General features: G+C 36.3%; 1 protein-coding gene across 2 annotated transcripts in view; it reads right to left on the bottom strand.

The window, feature by feature from the left end:
* Positions 1-19204, bottom strand: part of LOC128862369 (terpene synthase) — a 28127-nt gene that overhangs the window by 1793 nt on the left and 7130 nt on the right. Inside the window, exons 3-6 of one of the 2 annotated variants that reach the window (XM_054100946.1) lie at positions 6528-6636; positions 3227-3487; positions 3059-3161; positions 2861-2988 (exon numbers count right to left, since the gene is read on the bottom strand). In XM_054100946.1, coding sequence (XP_053956921.1) covers positions 2861-2988; positions 3059-3161; positions 3227-3487; positions 6528-6636 — 601 coding nt within the window. Of the gene's footprint in view, positions 1-2860; positions 2989-3058; positions 3162-3226; positions 3488-6527; positions 6673-19204 lie in introns of both variants that reach the window. The other variant, XM_054100945.1, reaches the window with a different exon arrangement.

Genomic DNA, 19204 nt, shown 5'->3' with positions numbered 1-19204 from the left:
AAGTACAGCGTACATATAAAATCTACACCAGAAATTGAATGGGTACGCTGAACAAATAAATATTGTGGTTTTAGGAGTGGAAGGTCGACGACTAATTAAAGCTTTGTAGTTTGCCAATTTGCTGAAAAGTTTCATGAGTATAAAATCAACCTGCTTGCCCTCAGATTTTCTGAAAGCGTTCGATAATATTGAAAGAGCTGAAATTGAACCGAAAAAATTGGCTTCGCTAGTAAGTCTAACCCTCGGTGAGACCTATTCCAAAGTGTTATTACAAGACAAAGCGTCTGATTTACTTAGAGTTGAAACAAGAGTAAAGTAAGGAGACGCGTTATCTACGCTTCTGTTCAATCCGATCCTAGATTATGTAAATAAAGATGTTGATTGATCAGAAACTATATTCACTAAAACTTCCCCAGTATGTGGCTTTGATGATGACCTGGTCATCCTCGCGAGAAATACGAAGTAAAAGAAGTACTCCAAGCACTTCAAATAAAAGCAAAATTCTTTGGATTGAAGATCAATTAAAGCAAAACGAAATACTTCACAAGACTTAACACGTTGAGAAAAGCGCCAGACCTTACACTTGGTGATCATAAATTTGAAAAGGTGGATGAAATTAAATATCTAGGACTGCTTCTCAGTATAATGGATGGTACAACGATTGCTTTCAAAGTTCGTGCGGAGGCTGCAATAAGAGCATAACATATTTTGACTACGTTAAACTATAAAAAATCAAGCTCTTGAGTAGAAGAACGAAATTTAAAATATATAAAACACTGATTCAACCAGTGTCAACATATGGATGTGAAACGTGGACACTGAAAGCAGTTACAATTACACAATTAAGCATATTGGAAAGAAGAATACGGGAAAGAGAGTCCAGTACAAAAAGAAAATGGTCTCTATCGCTTCAGATATAATAACGAGCTGGGGGAATTCCTACAAGGTGAAAAACTTCGTGCGTTTTATTAAATCGCCGCACATTCGATGACTAGAACACGTTTGCAGAATGCGAGATGAAAGAATACCTCGGGTGCATGGTAAAAAACGAAGATGGCGACCGTGGAAAAGATGATTAGACTACGTTGAGGACGATCTAAGAAGCGTAGGAGCAACTAACTACCGTAGTATGGCAATGGATCCAGAAAAATTGTGCAGGAAACTAAGGCTCACACCGAAATGTAGCGTGGTACATGATAATGATGATCATTTAAATCAGTTCACATTCACAGCTGAAGCTTTAATAAAGATTGATTTAGAATATTCGGTTTTTCTGTTGATACAAAAACTGAAAATAATAAATATTTTTTTTGTCAAAAGCATACAATTTTAGTTTAATTCCTATAAGGTGAAGTCCATAATAAACAAGAGTGGGCTAAAATAGAAATGACAGGAACTTTGTTCTGATAACTTCGACTTTATTTATTCAAAATAGTCCCCTCTGGCCTCGATACACAGATTTAAGCGATCTAAAAACTTTTCATAAGAGTGTATCAGGTCATTGACCGGTATGTCTTTCAAGATGTCGGTACAAACCTTCAAGATGGCCTCTACGGACGCAAAACATTTTCCTTTCTTGGCCAAATGAAATATTCCGAATAGGTAGAAGTTACAGGGATCCATATCAGGTGAATACGGTGAGAGAATGATGCTTAAAATGCGATTTCTAGTCCAAAAATCAAGCAAGAGTGGATCGATGAGATCGTCCATTATCATGCAGTAAGCGCCAGCTTTCTCCTTCGCGGTATTCAGGGCGAGTTCGTCGAATGCGATGCAACAGTCGCTTCAAAATGCCAAGATAGAAAATTGCATTGACCGTTTGGCCCGTTGGTAGAAACTCCTTGTGGACAATTCCCTTGGAATCGTAAAAACAAATGAGCATCGACTTTTGACTTCTCCAAACTCGATTTTTTGGGTGGTAGCTCGTCTGGGGCCTTCCATTCGGCGCTTTAACCCATAGTTTCTGGTTCATGTTGGAAACACCACGTTTCATCACCAGTTGTAAAGGAAGTTCTCGTCTTTTCTCGTCTCTTTAATGAGGTCTTTCGAATGTTGAATTCTGAGCAAATTTTTGGTCCTCAATCAACTTGTGCGGAAAGAAACGTGCACAGACCTTTCGTAAACTCAAATGATCAGTTAAAATGCGATAAATCTATATTTTGGAGATATTCAATTCCGATTCCAGGAATTTCAACCATGATTTCGGTTCGTTTTTGATAAATTTACGAACGATTTCGATGGAGTTTTTGGTGATTACTGAATTTACGAAATGTTCATTGTCATTTAAATCCTCACAACCATCTCTGAAACGTGTAAACCACTCGTGAACTTTGGCACGAGAGAGACAATCATCGGCATAAACTTTTTTCATCAATTAAAATGTTTCGGTAAACATTTTACCGATTTTAAAACAGAATTTGATATTAGCTCTTTGTTCGAAACTCATTTTTGTAATAACTTCGCTTCCACTGAACCAAATGTCACCAAGCTTTCATTGGAAGTCAGCTAGGAATGTAACTTCCAACGCACTAACGCATTAAAAAGGTGGAGCCATCAAACACATTTTTATGACGCCAGTCTTGTTTATTTTGGACTTCACCTTGTGTATAACATAACGTTCCGAATTTTAATTTAAGAATTTCTACAATTTGTATATCTCTTTATAGAAATTTTCGAGAGCGTTCTTTAGAACGGTATACTAATACTCATTAAGGGCTTCCAAAAAAAATTAATTTTAGGCAGTTCTATGCCAGAGCTGCCAAGATATGTTTTTATACCAGTTGCTTCATCTATTCGCCGCTTGCTAAAGCTTGACGAAAAGAAGAGACCTTATATTACTTAATGGAATGTATTATTTTACCTCTGCTCTTGCTTCTTTATCGAGTGATTCCAATACTTCTCGTGTATACTGAAAGCTGCCTAGCTTTTCCAGCAAATTAATGCAATATTTCTTAACTTCGATATCGTGAGTGCGTTGGCGCAGAATATCTGATAAAAATAATATTATTTTCCAGTATAAAAAATAACATTAAACTACATTTCAAAAAAAAAAACATACGCAAAACCTGCTTATCATGCTTCTGAGAGCGTACTGCGTGTATAACGGGAAAGCCAAATTTTCCCTCCGTCAAGTCCTCAGCGAAGCTTTTATTCTGCGTATACTAAATTGTAAAAAACAAAAAAAAAATATGATAAAACTAAAATTGTACATATTTTTCATGCTTACCTCTTTCAAGCTCAGATTACAGTAATCATCGCGAATTTGAAAATACAATCCCAGTATGGCAGTGAGCTTGGTGAAATCCTCTTTATTCTCACTGAATAGCTGCATTAAACGTATGGCGAGCATGAACAAACCACCAGTCTTCCGTATAGTCATTAGCTTATAATCCGATTCCGAAGGGCAAGTAAAACTATCGCGCCAATAAATTTCCATACCCTGTCCACGATGCAGTTCGAGCAGCTGTTCCGTGTACACGTTGGTGGCCTGCGGATGTGATTAGTTTAGTAGTTCGTAATAAGAAAGAGGAAAATTGGAAAGATAATAGAAATAAACTCTTCCGACGACAGGCCCTAGTAGTCACTAGTTGCTATGTACAAGTATGTATTAGTGATCATTGGACACTATTTTGGCTAATGACTGCTGTTTGAGTGCACGAGTACATGTTTTAAACTATAAATATGTATCTTATTTGTGAATTTGCTATTACAATATATTTTTAGATCAAGAAATTTAATATTGTAAAAGTAGGAGTAAAGGGCAAAGGCACCCAGAAACACTTTACGTAAAGAGTAATTTTTAATGTCTCTTAAATGTAAATGACAATTATTTTCACAAATATTAGGAGACTTAAAAATTTCCCTCACAAATTACCGTTGTACGGTTTTAAACTAGAACGCACCTGGTAACACTATAGCGCATTTGAAAGGTGATATTTTGTAGTGCTGGTCGGTCAAAGCGTATTCATGAGGCAAGAGTTTATGAAGAGAGTTCAAATTAGTCTCGAGGAATGTCATTGATTGCCTGTCGGTAGACTAGCGACTGACATTTGAGTTGTTGAATCTCGTAGTTTAGCTCAAGGAGGTGACTTCTAATGTGTCTAGGAGGCAGCTCAGCCACCAGCGGATGTCTATTGGGGTGGTTCTTACAACAACCCAACAGAAATTACTTGCTGAACATTATTTTACGATCCATAATTAGAAGCAGAAACGACATTATTGTAAAGGTGAATGCCCAAAACCAACTTGAACTTCGTAAAAGTTGTAAATAAAGTGATCGTTGATTTCGTAGAGGAAAGTTTAATGCTCCTAACAGTGAAAAAGAGGGAAGACTGCCGATACAGTTTTTTTATTTATTTCAAAATAGAAGGAATATGGTACAGGATTCTACAATATTGTTTGATATATTCGGGTTTAAGTGTGGTTCCTAAGCAACCAGCAATAAAATAGTTTACAAGCTTTCGTTCTTTTTGACCAATCACTGGAAAGTGATTTAAATCATGGGTTAGATTAAAGAAGGCCTGTACATGCACAAGTTCTCATTACAGTGCTAGAGAACTAAACGTCCATCAATAAATTTTGTGACATGTGAAATTAACTGTGAGAAATGTAAAGGAACTGACTTTGTGGAAAAGAAAGCTGCCGAAACGAAAAAAATCGAATATTTTTAAAGCGAGCAATTACTGGCAACGAAAAGTGAATCGAATTCACCAACAGAAAAAAATATCACGCGCGAAAAAAGCTGAAACCCGCTCAAAAGAGAGCGAAATCCAGGATTGACGGCACACGAAACCAACAATTAATGAGAGTGAAATAAACAATGCAATTAGAGATGCTAGAATAAATCAACAAACAGAAGCAAAGTGTTCCATTATAAAGGAAGGAGGATGTGTGTAATATGACTCTGCTTGACCTTGTATCCTCAGAATAGCTTTAGAGGCTTACAAAATGTGCTTTTCGCGCAAAAAACTCAAAAGTTATACACTTATGGAATAATCGATAAAATTCCAAAATCGCAAAATTCACACAATTATTATTTAAAAAAAGTTAACATGACTGATACTCTGTCTCACATAGACCAGTATTTGGTTTAAAAAAGTTTACAACAGAGGCAAATAAAAAGGCTACGCAGTATTTATAGTTTAAATCCCACCTTGATCAAAAAGTTCTCGAAACAACCGCCAGGTGACGCTCTAAGTGAACTAATTTGAGATCTGTTTTTTTTTTTTGTTGCTTGCCACATCTGTTAATGACATTCCTATCAAAATTTTACAGCCATTGTTTGACATTTGTAAAAGTTACGTCGTCTTGAGTAAATTTACCTCTGCACGGGTTGTTGTATAATATTATATTTTAAAGTTTTAAAACCGAATTTGAATTTGCAATAACGAGTTTGCATTAAATTTTGTGTTAAAAATGGATTCACTTGTGCAAAAACCCTAGAAATGTTGGGAAGTGTTTCGGTAATTATACAATACTTTAAAGAAAACATCCGTTTCCGAGTGGCAAGAACGCTTCAGAAGAGATCGTGAATCCACCTAGAATGACGAACGTAGTGGCAGACCGTCGACATAGAAAACTGATGAAAACATCAATAAGACAAAAAAAAGTAGATCAATAATGGCAAATTATCGGCCAAAGAGCTGGCAGAGGGATTGAACATTACTTATGGATCCGTTCAGCATATTGTAAATAATGATTTGTGTTTGCCGCAAAGTTGGACCTAAATTTCATATATTAGTGGGACCGCGTTGATATCGCCAAAGATTTGATTTCCAAGGCTGAATCCGACCAAACATTCATGAAATACATCATTACTGGAGACGAGATGTAGGTTTATGAGTGAGGCACACAATCCAGACATCAGGCAAGTGAGTGGAGAGTACCGAATGAATCAAGACCAAAAAAAAGCCGGGTTTTTATGGATTACAACGGTATTGGACACCACGAATTTTTTCCAGAAGGTAAGACAGTTAATAAGAACTATTACTTGAGCGTTATGAGACGTTAAAGTGAAAAAAGAAAAATATTGTGGGAAAACAACTCAAGGATTTTGCACAGTGATAACGCCCGTCGCACATTTCCATCATTACCCGTGAACTTTAGGCCAAGAACAAATCGAATACCATCCAACAGCTATCAAAATCTCCTGATATGGCTTTTCTCTATTGATCGAAACAAACAGGAAAGCGTTTTAATAGCTGAAAAGAAGTTGTGGAAAAATCGAAGACGTCTCTAATGGCAATACCGAAAACAGAGTTCCAGAAATACTTCTAGAGCTACATAGATCAAACGCTCTCATAAGTGCGTTACAGTTGATGGGGAGTACTTGGAAGGCGATATCATCACTTTTGAGAAATAAACTTGTGTTCTGAATTTTCTTAATATATATATTCCGGCAACTTTTTGATCAAAGTGATCTAATTATTTCGACATTCTTTCAGCAGACAGTAGAAACTATAGAGATTTATACGAATACATAAAAATGGCTGTTACTGGAATTATGGCATATAATTTATTTAATATACCTCAGGGTGACCCAGCTGTTGCACCTTTTCCAGTGAAAGGAAGAGCACATAATTCGCAGCGTTCATTGTGCTGGCGACGCCGTATATTGAATGCGCTACGGGAACACCTCTGCGAAGTATTGAATTGTCTTCAATATCATCAATTCTGTAAAAATTAAATAAGTACGCGTGACGAACAACATTCAATGGCATTCAATGCTTGAGTGAATTAATATTGAAGTTAAAAAGGAAGCGCGCATAAAATGCTAAAAATTAGTTACTTGTAGTTAGTATTGAATATGCATGCATAAGTGGGTATGTTTAGGTAAGTACGAAGGGGCTAGCAAAAGTTCGTTGAGAAACGGTCAAAAATAATTTTAATTTTATGTCATTAATTATCATCGTTTTTAAATTTTTCGATATTCTTCCGATTAATTTCCTCAAAAAGTATTTTATTTTGTTACTTCAACATTAACTGCATTACCTAACTCCTTGCTATTGACAAAAACCTATTTTTTTTTGTTGTTGCTTTTTTGTGACATCAACCACAAATCACACCGGGGATAGGGTGCCCTTTCAATAATCGGTGAAAGCGCAATAAAGTTAATCGCTTTCACAGCAGTGTGAACTGGAGCATTATGTGATGCAAAAAGTAACAGCGCAGATTATGTTTTCCCATGGTTTCTCAAAAATTATTCGATTCTTTTTTTCGAAACCTTTTTTTACCAATTAGCGTATATTATACAGTTTTGTATGTCGGAGGACAACCGAAATTCTTTTTTGGTAATATAAATCGATATCATTACTTTTGTTGATTATCGCCTTTTGTGGTCTATACTCGTACAGTTGTGATACCGTTGCTTGCTTTCTGGCTCATACTTGAAGAACCTACATAGCTTCACAAACTGTTATAGTTGTATTAAAGGTGCTGAACTCTTCATTTTTTAAATTTTGAAGAATATATTGGGTATCCATTAAAACCCGTGTGTCCAAAAGAATCCTTAAATGTTTACAATAGAACAATGACATTTAATCCCAATTCCTTAGCAATTATTTCCTAGGCAAACGTAGGATATTCGTCAGAACCATCATCATCATCACTGTTAGCTCAACAACACGGGCCGAATTTTGGCTTATTGTAACATTTATCTCCAGTTCAATTTGTTCCTCGCTTGAGTTCTCCAACGACTAATAGCAAATAGCTCAACATCCCGATCTACGCCATCCAACCATCGCAGTTTTGGTCTTCCTTTGCCTCTATTTCTTCTGCACGTAACCAGTAGAATTTTCTTTGGCGGGTATATTGCGTCTGTCCTTATAATGTAACTAGCCCACCGTAGACGGTTAAGCTTTATTGTCATCACAATATCCGGATAATTGAACAGTATTTGAAGCTCGTGATGGAATGGTATTCTCTAAATTTCGTTTGTCGTCAGAACCACATTTACGAAATTAGCACCACGTTTTGGGTGACCCTTACAATACTCGTTCTTCATTGAAACATTTTCGGTCCGTAATTTACAGAGCCACTTCAAGGCGATCACAATCAATGGAATATTTTCTCCGTATGCTAATTGACAATCATTAAATATTTATAAAGCTTGAAGTTGCGCGGAAAACTGTAAAATTTAGCACACTGAATCACTTGCTAGCGGTGGAATTTTCACCAACTCTGCTTCCGGAACTTCGTGTATTCTTCGCTCCATATTAACTTCGTGTATGCTGTGACTCCATGCAGTTAAACTAGAATGGACATATAGCAAAGTTGTGCCAAATCATCTGGCAATCAAATTATTCAGAGTTAGCAACTAAACGAATTTTTCTTAGCCTCTTCGTAAATACAGCTTAAATATGCATGAATTAGTTGCTATATACTTAATATTTAAAGTTTTATTATTTATAATCATAGTCATGCCAAAAATTAGAACAAAGCCAAACACTCACTCAATATACCGATAACAAAAAATTAAAAAAAAAAAAACGGACAACACAATAATGCGCCAAATGAAATGTAGCATAAAATAATTGCTGCAGCTACTTAAGTAATTAAAAGAAATCATATTGCCGCATTGTTCGTGTGAATTTATAACTCAAAGAAAAAGTATATAAACACTGACAATAGAAGCATGAATTAAGAGTGATGCACAATTGCAAACGACATTCATTATTTACACAGAAGCAAGTAAGGAAGTGCTAAATTTGGTTCGGACCGAACTTTTGTAAAGAATTTAATTTGGGGTGGCAGTTAATTTTTGTAATCAAACAAACCCACAGGCAATGGAAGTTATACATAGTCTTAGTATATAAAAAAGTAGGTGTAGTTTTATTCAATCTCAATAATATTTATTTTTTATTTTTAATACCAAACTACCTTGAATAAAGTGTAACATGTAAACCAACTGTATTAAGTCGGACTTTGGATAATGTAACGTTTTTTTTTCTTATTTTATAAGGCTTTGCTTTGTGTATCTTTGTAAATACTTATATGTACCTACATATATGTTTATCTCGATTCCTGTGTGCTATATTAGATATAAGCGTAGGTGAAGAAAAATTGTAATACCCGTTTGTACAAGTGCGCGCGGATATAAGAAGGTAATGTGTAAATACAAATGGCGCAGCAGCAGAATATAATACGGTTTTCAAACAAAATCTCACAGATACTACGCTCCTCTAAATATCCAAGCTACTATCCATTGCACAATCTGGCAAAACAGATAAAAAACGTCATAAAGGACTTAACTATTTTCATCCTGCCATAGTATGTAGTATTTGCATTCGCTCAATGCCAAGTTATTATTGTAAGCGCTATCAAAGCGTCTGAGCGCAAAAAATGCAAAAATTCACACTTACATCTTCTTTGGGTGTTTTTTGCAACAACTATTTCTCATTCATTACGACAACCGTAAGCGTCATACTATTGCTATTATGAAACTCGCACATTGAGATGTTGATACTACTTAGTAAAAATTTAGATAATTTCGCAAGAGGACTAGTTATATACCGGCTAATTTAGGGGGCTATTTTCATACCAATGGAAGGCAAAATGCAAAACGAATTGCAGATTTTGGTTTAGCTACATGCATATATACATATAGCAAAGCCACCTTTAGCACAGTTGCAAACCTGTAACAGCCTGCTTATAAAAGTAGATATTTAGAAGTGTAGAAACTGCTATCAATGAAACAAAATGTTAAAGGTATGTAATTTAACAGATTATGTTAATTGTGAGATCCCCGCTACATTGACAAGTAAACTGTAGTCATATAACATTGAGGCCAGTTAGTTAACTTGAATTCGAAATCTCTTATTTAGAGAGCATATATTTGCTCTGAACTTAGGGGTATTTGGCATTTGAATTTAACGCCTTTTTTATGTTGGCCACTTTTCAGAAAATAGCTGAGTGACCATTGAGATTTAATCATGAAGAAAATTACGCGGATGAAAAACGCATAGGAAGTTCCTTCTTTGCGATAGCAAAACGAAGCAGCTTAAAAGGTCTTTGTATCCCCGGTATAGGAAATGGGATAAGATATGATAGTAGAACAAAGGAACACTGGATTCGATGCCCACCGTGAGGGAGCATGTTAAGATATTCGCTGCTTGCAGCTTCAAAATTTTTTGCAAATATTTTACAAGTGGAAGAATTGAACAACTGCACTGCACTGTGGTGGATTAATGATTTTGTCTGTAGGTAATTAAAAAAAGCTACAAATGGCTATCATTTGAACCAAGTACTGTAGGTTAGGTTAAATGGCTGGCCTTGCGAGGGGCTCACTTGGACAAAAATTTAAAATTTTTCCGTTGTGATACCATACAAGGTGAGGGGAGGGGAAACAGAGAAGGGGACGAAACAGAGAGGTGGCAGAAAAAGGAAGAAGGAGCTTGGGTTCGAGGATGACGACCAACAGTGGCGATTTAAGTTCGTATGAATCGCTTCAAGTTACTTATGAATTTCACCAAGTGTGTGATATTTAAACTCACTATACCTGCCAGTGTAGCGAAAAAGTGAGAGCCCATACCTCTAAACCGTTGTCCGACGAGAGCTGGGCAGCTGAGGTGATTCCACCTCGTCCTCCAGACAGCTTCTGGAGAAAAGGCTTGAAGCAATCCCAAACCTCACCGCATGGACACCTAACGGACAATGTCCGGTAAGGATGCCCACCAAATTCGATAGCTGTGTTAGAAGTTCTCTCAAGCGCCCCCGCTCTACCCGTTGCCATCTCATATTGCGATTAAGCCGTCTCCAGGGTCAACTGTCTAGCCCAGCAGTTCCCTCTATAATAATGTGACTGGGAACCCAAATGAGCCTTAAAACGAAGCATTTCGATGCGATCGAGAGAGAAGTCAGGCATTCCGCGACTAATTTCGAACGCAAAACAGCTTAGCTGTCGAAGTAGATATTTACCTACTTAACAGTAATTAGAGAAGCGAGCAACCAGTCCACTGCTTTCTTAATTGCGGCTACTTTCGTCAAAATTACCAAGAAAAATTCTAGTAAAAAGGGCAATAAACCCCGTAACGATCATTAAAAGCATATTTACTTTATTAAACATATTAATGTATAGCTTAGTCTACTACATCCTGTTCGTCGGTGAGTGCTTCCGTGAAATTTCAAACAGGCCCCTTTTTCTGTTACCGTGGTTATCTCGATAAAGCGGTATTACTCACGAAACGCAACAAAGGAATTTTACATAAACGCACAAACTTATGCACCAGAATATTATAATATTGTTCACATAACGGTTGTGCATATCAGCAAAAAAGAATGGAAATAGATATGGATATGTAATACCAAAACGCCCAGAAGAAACGAACAGTGACAAATCCTGCCGAAACGTGAAAATTAGGGGATATCAGGAGAGATCACTCCGTAAGCTAGATCCACATGCAGAATAAGACCACAATTTTGCAAAAACAGCTTAGTCTCACACCACTTCTGAAACTGTTCGCTAGTACTTAGGGTATAAACATGTCGGCATATCCCTTTTATCCGGATTTTTCTTTCAACTCTTTAGCTTTGTTGGTGTGTCTAAAATGTGTCATTCCCTCACACACGCACACTCGCACTAGAATCCTCTGCATTGTCACTGCAAAGACATTGCTAGTTCACTTTGCAAACTATGAGCTAATATTGCATGGTCTGAAAGCTGTAAAATACTTGTGTGAGGATGCCTGTAACATCAGTTAAACACGATGATGGCACAGGCAGCTAGTTAACAAGCCAGCCAGTCAGTCGGAGAACAAACTTACATGTACCTATATATGAATGTGGGTAGGTAGTAGCATTAGCGTAAAGGTAAAAGCGAAGAAATCGACAATAGCGTGACACAGCTTTTAAGGTGGATTAAGGACATTTCCTATTCACTTTTCAGTATAAGCAGTACCATAAGTATGTCTACAGTGAGAAGTTTTTATTCATAATTCAAATAAAACAACGCTGAAGTCATTGTATGATATTATAGCGGGATTTCTTTTATTCTCAAGATTTTCCTAATTACAAAATGCCACTGTTTACAGTTTTCAACGGCGCCCAATTCCTAAAATCTATTAAAAATGTAAGGTTTATATCGTCCCCTTAGTATTAAAATAGCCTATAAATTTTTTGATGTTTTGAGAAAATGAATTTCAAACTTTTTGTCGAAAGTAGCTCTCACTCAAATCTCGTTATGTCTGTAAATATTTATTATTTTTGACTGACGTTTTGACCCACTTTGTGGAACTAGAATTTGACAAAATTTTGACCACATATAAAATCGACGATGGAGAATCCAAAAATTCAATAAAAAAATAATAGCCTATGAGCACATAGGCTATTGTTATACTAAGGGGACGATATGCATGTTTTGATGGTGAAACTTAAAAATTGGTTCCCTCATTAATTATCTAACAATCGTAGAAAGATTTAAGTAAGTAGGCGGAAAATAGGTAGAATAAAAATGTTCATCCACACTGTCGGGCTCAAACTAGAAAGGCAAATCCATATATTATTTGTATTATGAGAAAGGGACAAATATCGAATAGAGCATGAATGCTCTGGGTACTCCATGTGCTATCTAGCTTTACACAAATTCGCTTATTACCTTAATGCCGGATTTCCGAAGGACTGAACGGAGCAACAAAGGCCTAGGGTGCATTATCAGAAATATTAACCGATTCACTGTCCACTAATATTGAAGAATATTCAGAACTTAATGTGGGGAATAATAGATTTAATTCTTTATAATACCTATTCTTTTATGTTATACTTCGAATAAATATATATAAATATTGGTTGCGAGGGAAAAAAATGTCGATAAAATCACAGAAATAATCGAAGTTGACCAGCATGTTAATATTCGTAACATCGCCCAGGTGGTAAAAATCTACCATAAAATAGTTTTAAATCATTTGCGCAAAGCTGGATTAAAAACGAAGATCAAAAAACATGATGGATCGAATTTCCATCTGCGAAGCCTTGGCCAAACTGGATGAACCCATTTTTTAAACGGATGGTCGCTGGGGATGAGAAGTGGGTCACATACGACGATATTGTGCGAAAACGAAGCAGGTCAAATGGTGGTCAAACCAGGGCTAACGGCCAGGAATGATTTACTGTGTATTTCGTGAGACTTGAAAGGAATCATTTTTTATGATTAGCCAAACACTAAATTCAGATCTCTATTGTCAACAACTGGACCGTTCGAAGCTAGCGCTTGGCCGGAAACGGCCAAAATTGGCCAACAGAAGAGGTGTACTGTTCCACCAGTACAATGCAAGGCCACACACGTATGTGGCGATTACCATTGCAAAACTTCCTGATAAGAAATTGGTATCAAGAGAAGATTGTGAAAATCGCTTACTAGAGTTTTTTGCATGAAGCTACCTTTAAAATAGCAACAAATTATACAAAAAAATTTACTCAAATCGCGTAATTCGAAAAAATTTAAATAAAGTTTTGAATTTTGCCCAAAAATTATGGATTTATTTTTCCCCAAGCTAATATATTTTCTGTAAAAATAGAAGGATCAATACTTGTGAGCATACGAAATTTGCAGATGACCCTTACAAAGATCTCTGGCAATCATCTGAAATCCTTGCTGTTGAGTTAATTCTATTGCGATGGAAACTCTGGATATTCGGAAACTTAACAGAGCAGGTACTTAAGTTGTTGGTAGATATAGAATATTACTTTTAAGGAAAGATACCATAACATGCAAACCGTCAACGAGTGCCAAAAAGCAAGCAAAGCGAAAAAAAGTTGAAGAAAAATTAAATTTGGTCATCAAGAAAATTTACTATGATTTCTTGGGCATCGGCCAGGCTTAATATTTAAACATATGCACACACTTTTCACTTGGCTAGCGCACAATGGATGAGTCATAGTCATAGTCAAGAAAAAATATTTAAAATCGAGCAAAAGAGGAACAGACAACAAAAGATAAAGGCCGACTTAAAAGCTTTGCAATTGAATTGTCACCAATGAATGGGAATCTTTATGTTGGCTGCTATTTATATGTGTATATGCATAAGAATGTATTTGCATACATATGTATATTTGTTCATAAATGCCAATTGATAATTTCTGTGAAATTAAACGTAAAGGAAAAAGTATATAAAAATGCGTATCTATGAACATTCCCCTATATAAAGGGCCTTTCAAGTTCCAATTAATTTTTTAAATTAAATGGGAATAATTTTTTTGTCTATTAACATGTGTAGTAGAGGGGCCACAACTAATGAATAATACATTTAGCTATAATCGACAATTTTGAATCGAATTTTAGCCTTCAAAGCCTCAATTGCTTTTGGTTTATTCACATAAACTCTATCCGTATCCCACAGACAATCTCGTGATTTTAAAGATCAAATTGATGCGGAATATTGGTAAATTTGTCTTCCCAGGAATTTCATTTGCAATAAATTGACTGTGTCTTGTTGAAACCACATATCCCGACATCTGGCAACCAATAGCGAAAAACAAAAATTCTAACACACAAATTTTGATCTATTGGGTCTTCACAACTTAAGATGATAATACAAAACAGAAATATTGTTGGAATGCATTTTTGTTTTATGATAACGGCAGCTCCTTCCTCATTCCGAAGGTAAAAAGGGCCGATGATGCCGACAGTGCTCTTCGAGCTAGGGGAACTGCAATTCAACAATTTGGAAGCGTTATTCTGGCGTCAAACGATTCACGATGGTTTGACTAACCTTACTGAATAGAAATTTGAACACGATTTGCCATTCTCAGCTGTCAAACCATAGTTATCGATATCGATGGTTCTCATGCAGCTAAAAAACACTCACTACTTAAGTGATTTTGCTTACAGCTGCGATATTCTTATACAGAGTCAGATGGAATTTATTTTAACTTTTTATTAACTTTTTTATTCCGGGTTATGTTGAATGAGTATAACATAACGACCGAAAATACCCACAATTTTGCGAAATGTAGTTTTCATAGACCTACCATTTTCGTAGTGGATTTCAATTTTTTGTATACAGTTCAGAAATATCTCTCTGTGGGGCGATCGTGATAGCCGGCAAAATAAAACAAAACGAAAAAGAAAGTCAAACTTTAATGATCCTGTCAAATAAAAATAAAAATGAAAAACTTACACAATGAAGAATTAAATGCGCACAATTAAAATCTTGGAATTGCAGTACAAAAGTGGCTAGGCAAAGCCATTCAAGGTACATAAATATACATATATAACGAGTGAGAAGGTCGTTTAGGTAGTATATTCCAGAAAAAAACCTACCTTTTGTGGTTCTATAAAAATTAAAAACAAAAATGATATAGCCATGAACACTCTTAAATGCTTTAAAATATTTATATTCAGCCGTTAAATTCGCCTGTGGAAATATGATTGCCCGTTGACACCAGACGAAGCTACATATGGAATTGGTAGGGAAAGAGGGAAATATTTCTTTCAATAAGCTTTTTAGACTCAATCATGTATGACAAACGCATCCAAACATTGGAGCCACGTCTCATGTAGCACAAAAATAAAACGAATACAAAATCAAAAGCACCGATAGGCTGATAATAACCGATACCATAGCCATACAGCGCCATAAATTTTTCAACGAGAGTTCACCCACAATTACTCATAAACATATGTACATACATACATACATATGTATATTTACAAAGCAACAAATGCCGAGGAATACGAATATGATTAAGAAGGCATAACTAGCAGATCAATAAAACTGTTAACGAAGGGCTGAGACAGTGAGTAAAAATTGAAATGTGTTGTGGAAGGCCTTAACGGCCAATTAAGGCCGGCGCATATATATTTCAATGCGTTATGAGCTGTCATGTGCACATTTACGCGTTCACTCATTCATTTAAAAAAAAAATCCATACATAATACACACTGTAGGGAGCATATGGAGCTATAACAACCGAATTGAAGTAAGTGACAAATAACAAATTTTATAAAAACAGGATCTTTTTGTTTAATTTATGTATTTTATTAATCAAATACAGAACCATTTAAAGTGTTTGAGCTGAATTCTAAAATATTAAAAACAACATTATAAATAGAGGTGTTTTAGAGAAAAAGATTTGACAAGGAGAAATAGTAGGCTGTAAAAAGTGCAAGTGGGAGGATAAGAACAAGGAAGTATTTAAAGTACATATACGTGACCGTGCCAATTAGCAATTTAGTGGGCAAAATAATGCAAGAGTTCATTTGTGGTAGAGCATTCCAAAGACGAACAGCAAAAATGAAGAACTGACATTCAGATTCAAGCCAACTGTATTTCTTACTAAACAGGTTAAATGATCGGGCTAGTGAATTGAATTCATTTGGCAAGTTATTTGGGCTCACTACATTTAATAATCTTGTGAAGCAGTATTAGGCATTTTACTTTTAATAAATCATAAAATTGTATACAAAATAGTTTTAAGGCAAAAACTGATATGTGATCGCGACGTTTTACACAATAAACAAATCTGGCGATGTTGTAGTAGAGGATATTAAGTTGAATCCGACACAGATTGGCATACAATTCACATCCATACAATAAGGTTGATAACAGAAATGCTTTAGCTAAAAGCAATCGAATTTTCATTGGAGTCAAGTGCTGAATAGCCCATAATGAACGGAGCATTCCACAGACCTTGCCTATTGCACTGTAAACAATAGAGTTGTATTGAAAATTATTCCTAGATTTCTGACTGTGTCAACAAATTGTTGTTCAATTTCACTTCACTGCAGTCCTCGAGTTTGAAAGCCTTCTTATAAATATCGCTAACCTATTGACACAGGCCCACTTGCTGAATTGATCTAAGTCAGGGTTGAGATTATAAATAAAATGTTGACGGATACAAAAGCACAGCTGACATATAATCGTACACAGCTAGGTACATTTGAATGTCACAATATTTTACAAAGTGTGGTAAATCATTTATACATATATAGGTATATACGTACTCCCTTTTTGGGTGCCTGCCGAAGAGCGACCGCTATTAAGAAAACCTGTTTCTTAATTTTGGTGGTTCACCGAGATTCGAACCTACGTTCTCACTGAATTCCGAATCGTAGTCACGTACCAACCCATTCAGCTACGGCGGCAGTAAATCATTTATATATAATATAACACAAATAGAGGGCCTTGGGAACACCTTTGGTTACGGATAAATAGTTTGACATATTGTCACCGTCACAAACAGCTTGCGAGCGATCACTGAGGTATGATTTTATTAAATGTAATCCTGTCGATGAGAAGTTACATCAAGCTGCTAAGTTTCAAGGCTAGAAGTTCGTGATTAACAGTGTCGAAAGCTTTGGAATGATCCACAAGTGTTAATAAAGTTACGCGATCATTGCCAATATTGAGTCTGATTTCATCCGCTACCCTAACTTGCGCTGTTATACAGCTTTGGTTGGATCTAAAACCAGATTGGTACCGATTGGCCAACAGATTTCGACTCAGAAAAGAATTTATTTGCGCTCAAGTACCTTGGACAAAAAAGGTAGTATTGAGAGAAGTCTAAGGCCGCCATTAGATTTCCTAAACGAAGTAATTTTTGCCGACTTTCAACAGTGAGGAAAAAGAGAGGTAATTATAATGTTGCATAGTTGGTTGGTTGGTTGGTTGGTTAGAGTGGTGATTCATCCAGAATCCAACTAGCGCTTCCGTACCATTTTGTTGCCACATCCTCGTTACCAAATTGTTTAACAGTTATTTACAGCTGGACTATATCCAGTCTGTGCGGTTTAGGAACCTTATTAGGTTGTTGACGTCTAAGCCAGACAGCTGCTCGAGACTCTCGAACAGCGGTTTGCCCAGGGTTGACATTCTGTCCTTCCATAGGGCAGGGCATTCACAGAGAAAATGGAAGATTGTTTCTTTTTTCTCCGGTTGTTTACAACTATGACAGTATGTGTTGTGAGGGATGCCCATTTTGGCGGCTTGTTCTCCGATAGACCAGAAGCCAGTTATGACTGCCGTAAGTCTACAGGTGTCCCGTCGTTTCATGTTTATTAATGTCGACGATTGCTTGAGGTTGTAGGTGGGCCATAACGTTCTGCTGATTTTGCATTTCGTCTGGTCTCTCCATCTACACTCTGCAATTCGAAGGTATTTTAGGGAAATTGCATTCTTGACCGCATCTAGTGAAGTGAGTACTGGTACTGCAAGAGCGCTATTCATGGCAGATCCCCCTCTTGCCAGTTCATCAGCTTTTTCGTTACCTTCTATGTTCCGGTGTCCCGGGACCCAAATTAAGGTTACGCTATGGTTTTCACTCAAGTTGGTGAGGCCATTCCTACTTTGCTCCACCACTTTAGAGGTTGTTATAGTCGCATCCAGCGCCTGGATTGCAGCTTGGCTATCCGAATAGCGATATTGCCCTTAAAAGAGAAATCTGCGATTAGTAACCTACAGGCTTCCCCAATTGCTAGTACTTCCGCTTGGAAGACGCTACTGGTTTTAGGGAGACGCACAGATTTTTCAATTCCAAGTCTCTGAGAATATATACCAGCTCCGACACCACAATCCATTTTAGTGCCATCTGTATAGACTGTGGTATCGAAGTTGTTTAGAGAGAATCCCTTATTCCATTCTTTTTTAGATGGAAATAGTGTGGCAAAATTCCTATTGAAGTTGCATAGTTACATATTACAAAATTTTAGGCAATTAACTTTTAAAAAATTTGACATTAAACAAAAAAATTATCTCTGCAATAAACTACGAATTTTAATAAACCTTTGCATATAGTCTCAATTTTGCTCTTACTACATAACGCAACCGGTAGATGTGCGTTTTGTAACTGACCAGCTACTGCTGAAGTTCTAACATACATAACTTAGGTCAAAATATTTGTACATGAAATTCTTTCAGTAAATTTATTTCAATACAGTTTCAATGATCTACCATACGAAATAATGTGGCCTTCGTCAATAAGAGAAATGTGACGTTTGGATCGTGGAATTGTAATAGTTTTTCTTTTTCTGAAATATCGAAACATCCATGTTTCAAAAGGATAATTGGGCTATCCTCTTTACCTCCCGCTAAACGAATCGAATTAAATTCTATTAACAATGGAGCAAAAAACATATTACGAGAAATCAAAATATTCCATTACTTTACACTCTTAAGTTCTTGGATTCGTTCTTGGCACCGTCGCACAGTGCCATTATTATCCATGAATTTTTGACCAAGAACGAATCGAATACCATCCAATAGTTTTCGAATTT

The sequence above is a fragment of the Anastrepha ludens genome, chromosome 4 (genome assembly GCF_028408465.1).
Source record: "Anastrepha ludens isolate Willacy chromosome 4, idAnaLude1.1, whole genome shotgun sequence".
Taxonomy (NCBI): domain Eukaryota; kingdom Metazoa; phylum Arthropoda; class Insecta; order Diptera; family Tephritidae; genus Anastrepha; species Anastrepha ludens.
The sequence above is the reverse complement of the archived record's forward strand: the minus strand, read 5'-3'. Positions and strand labels throughout refer to the sequence as shown.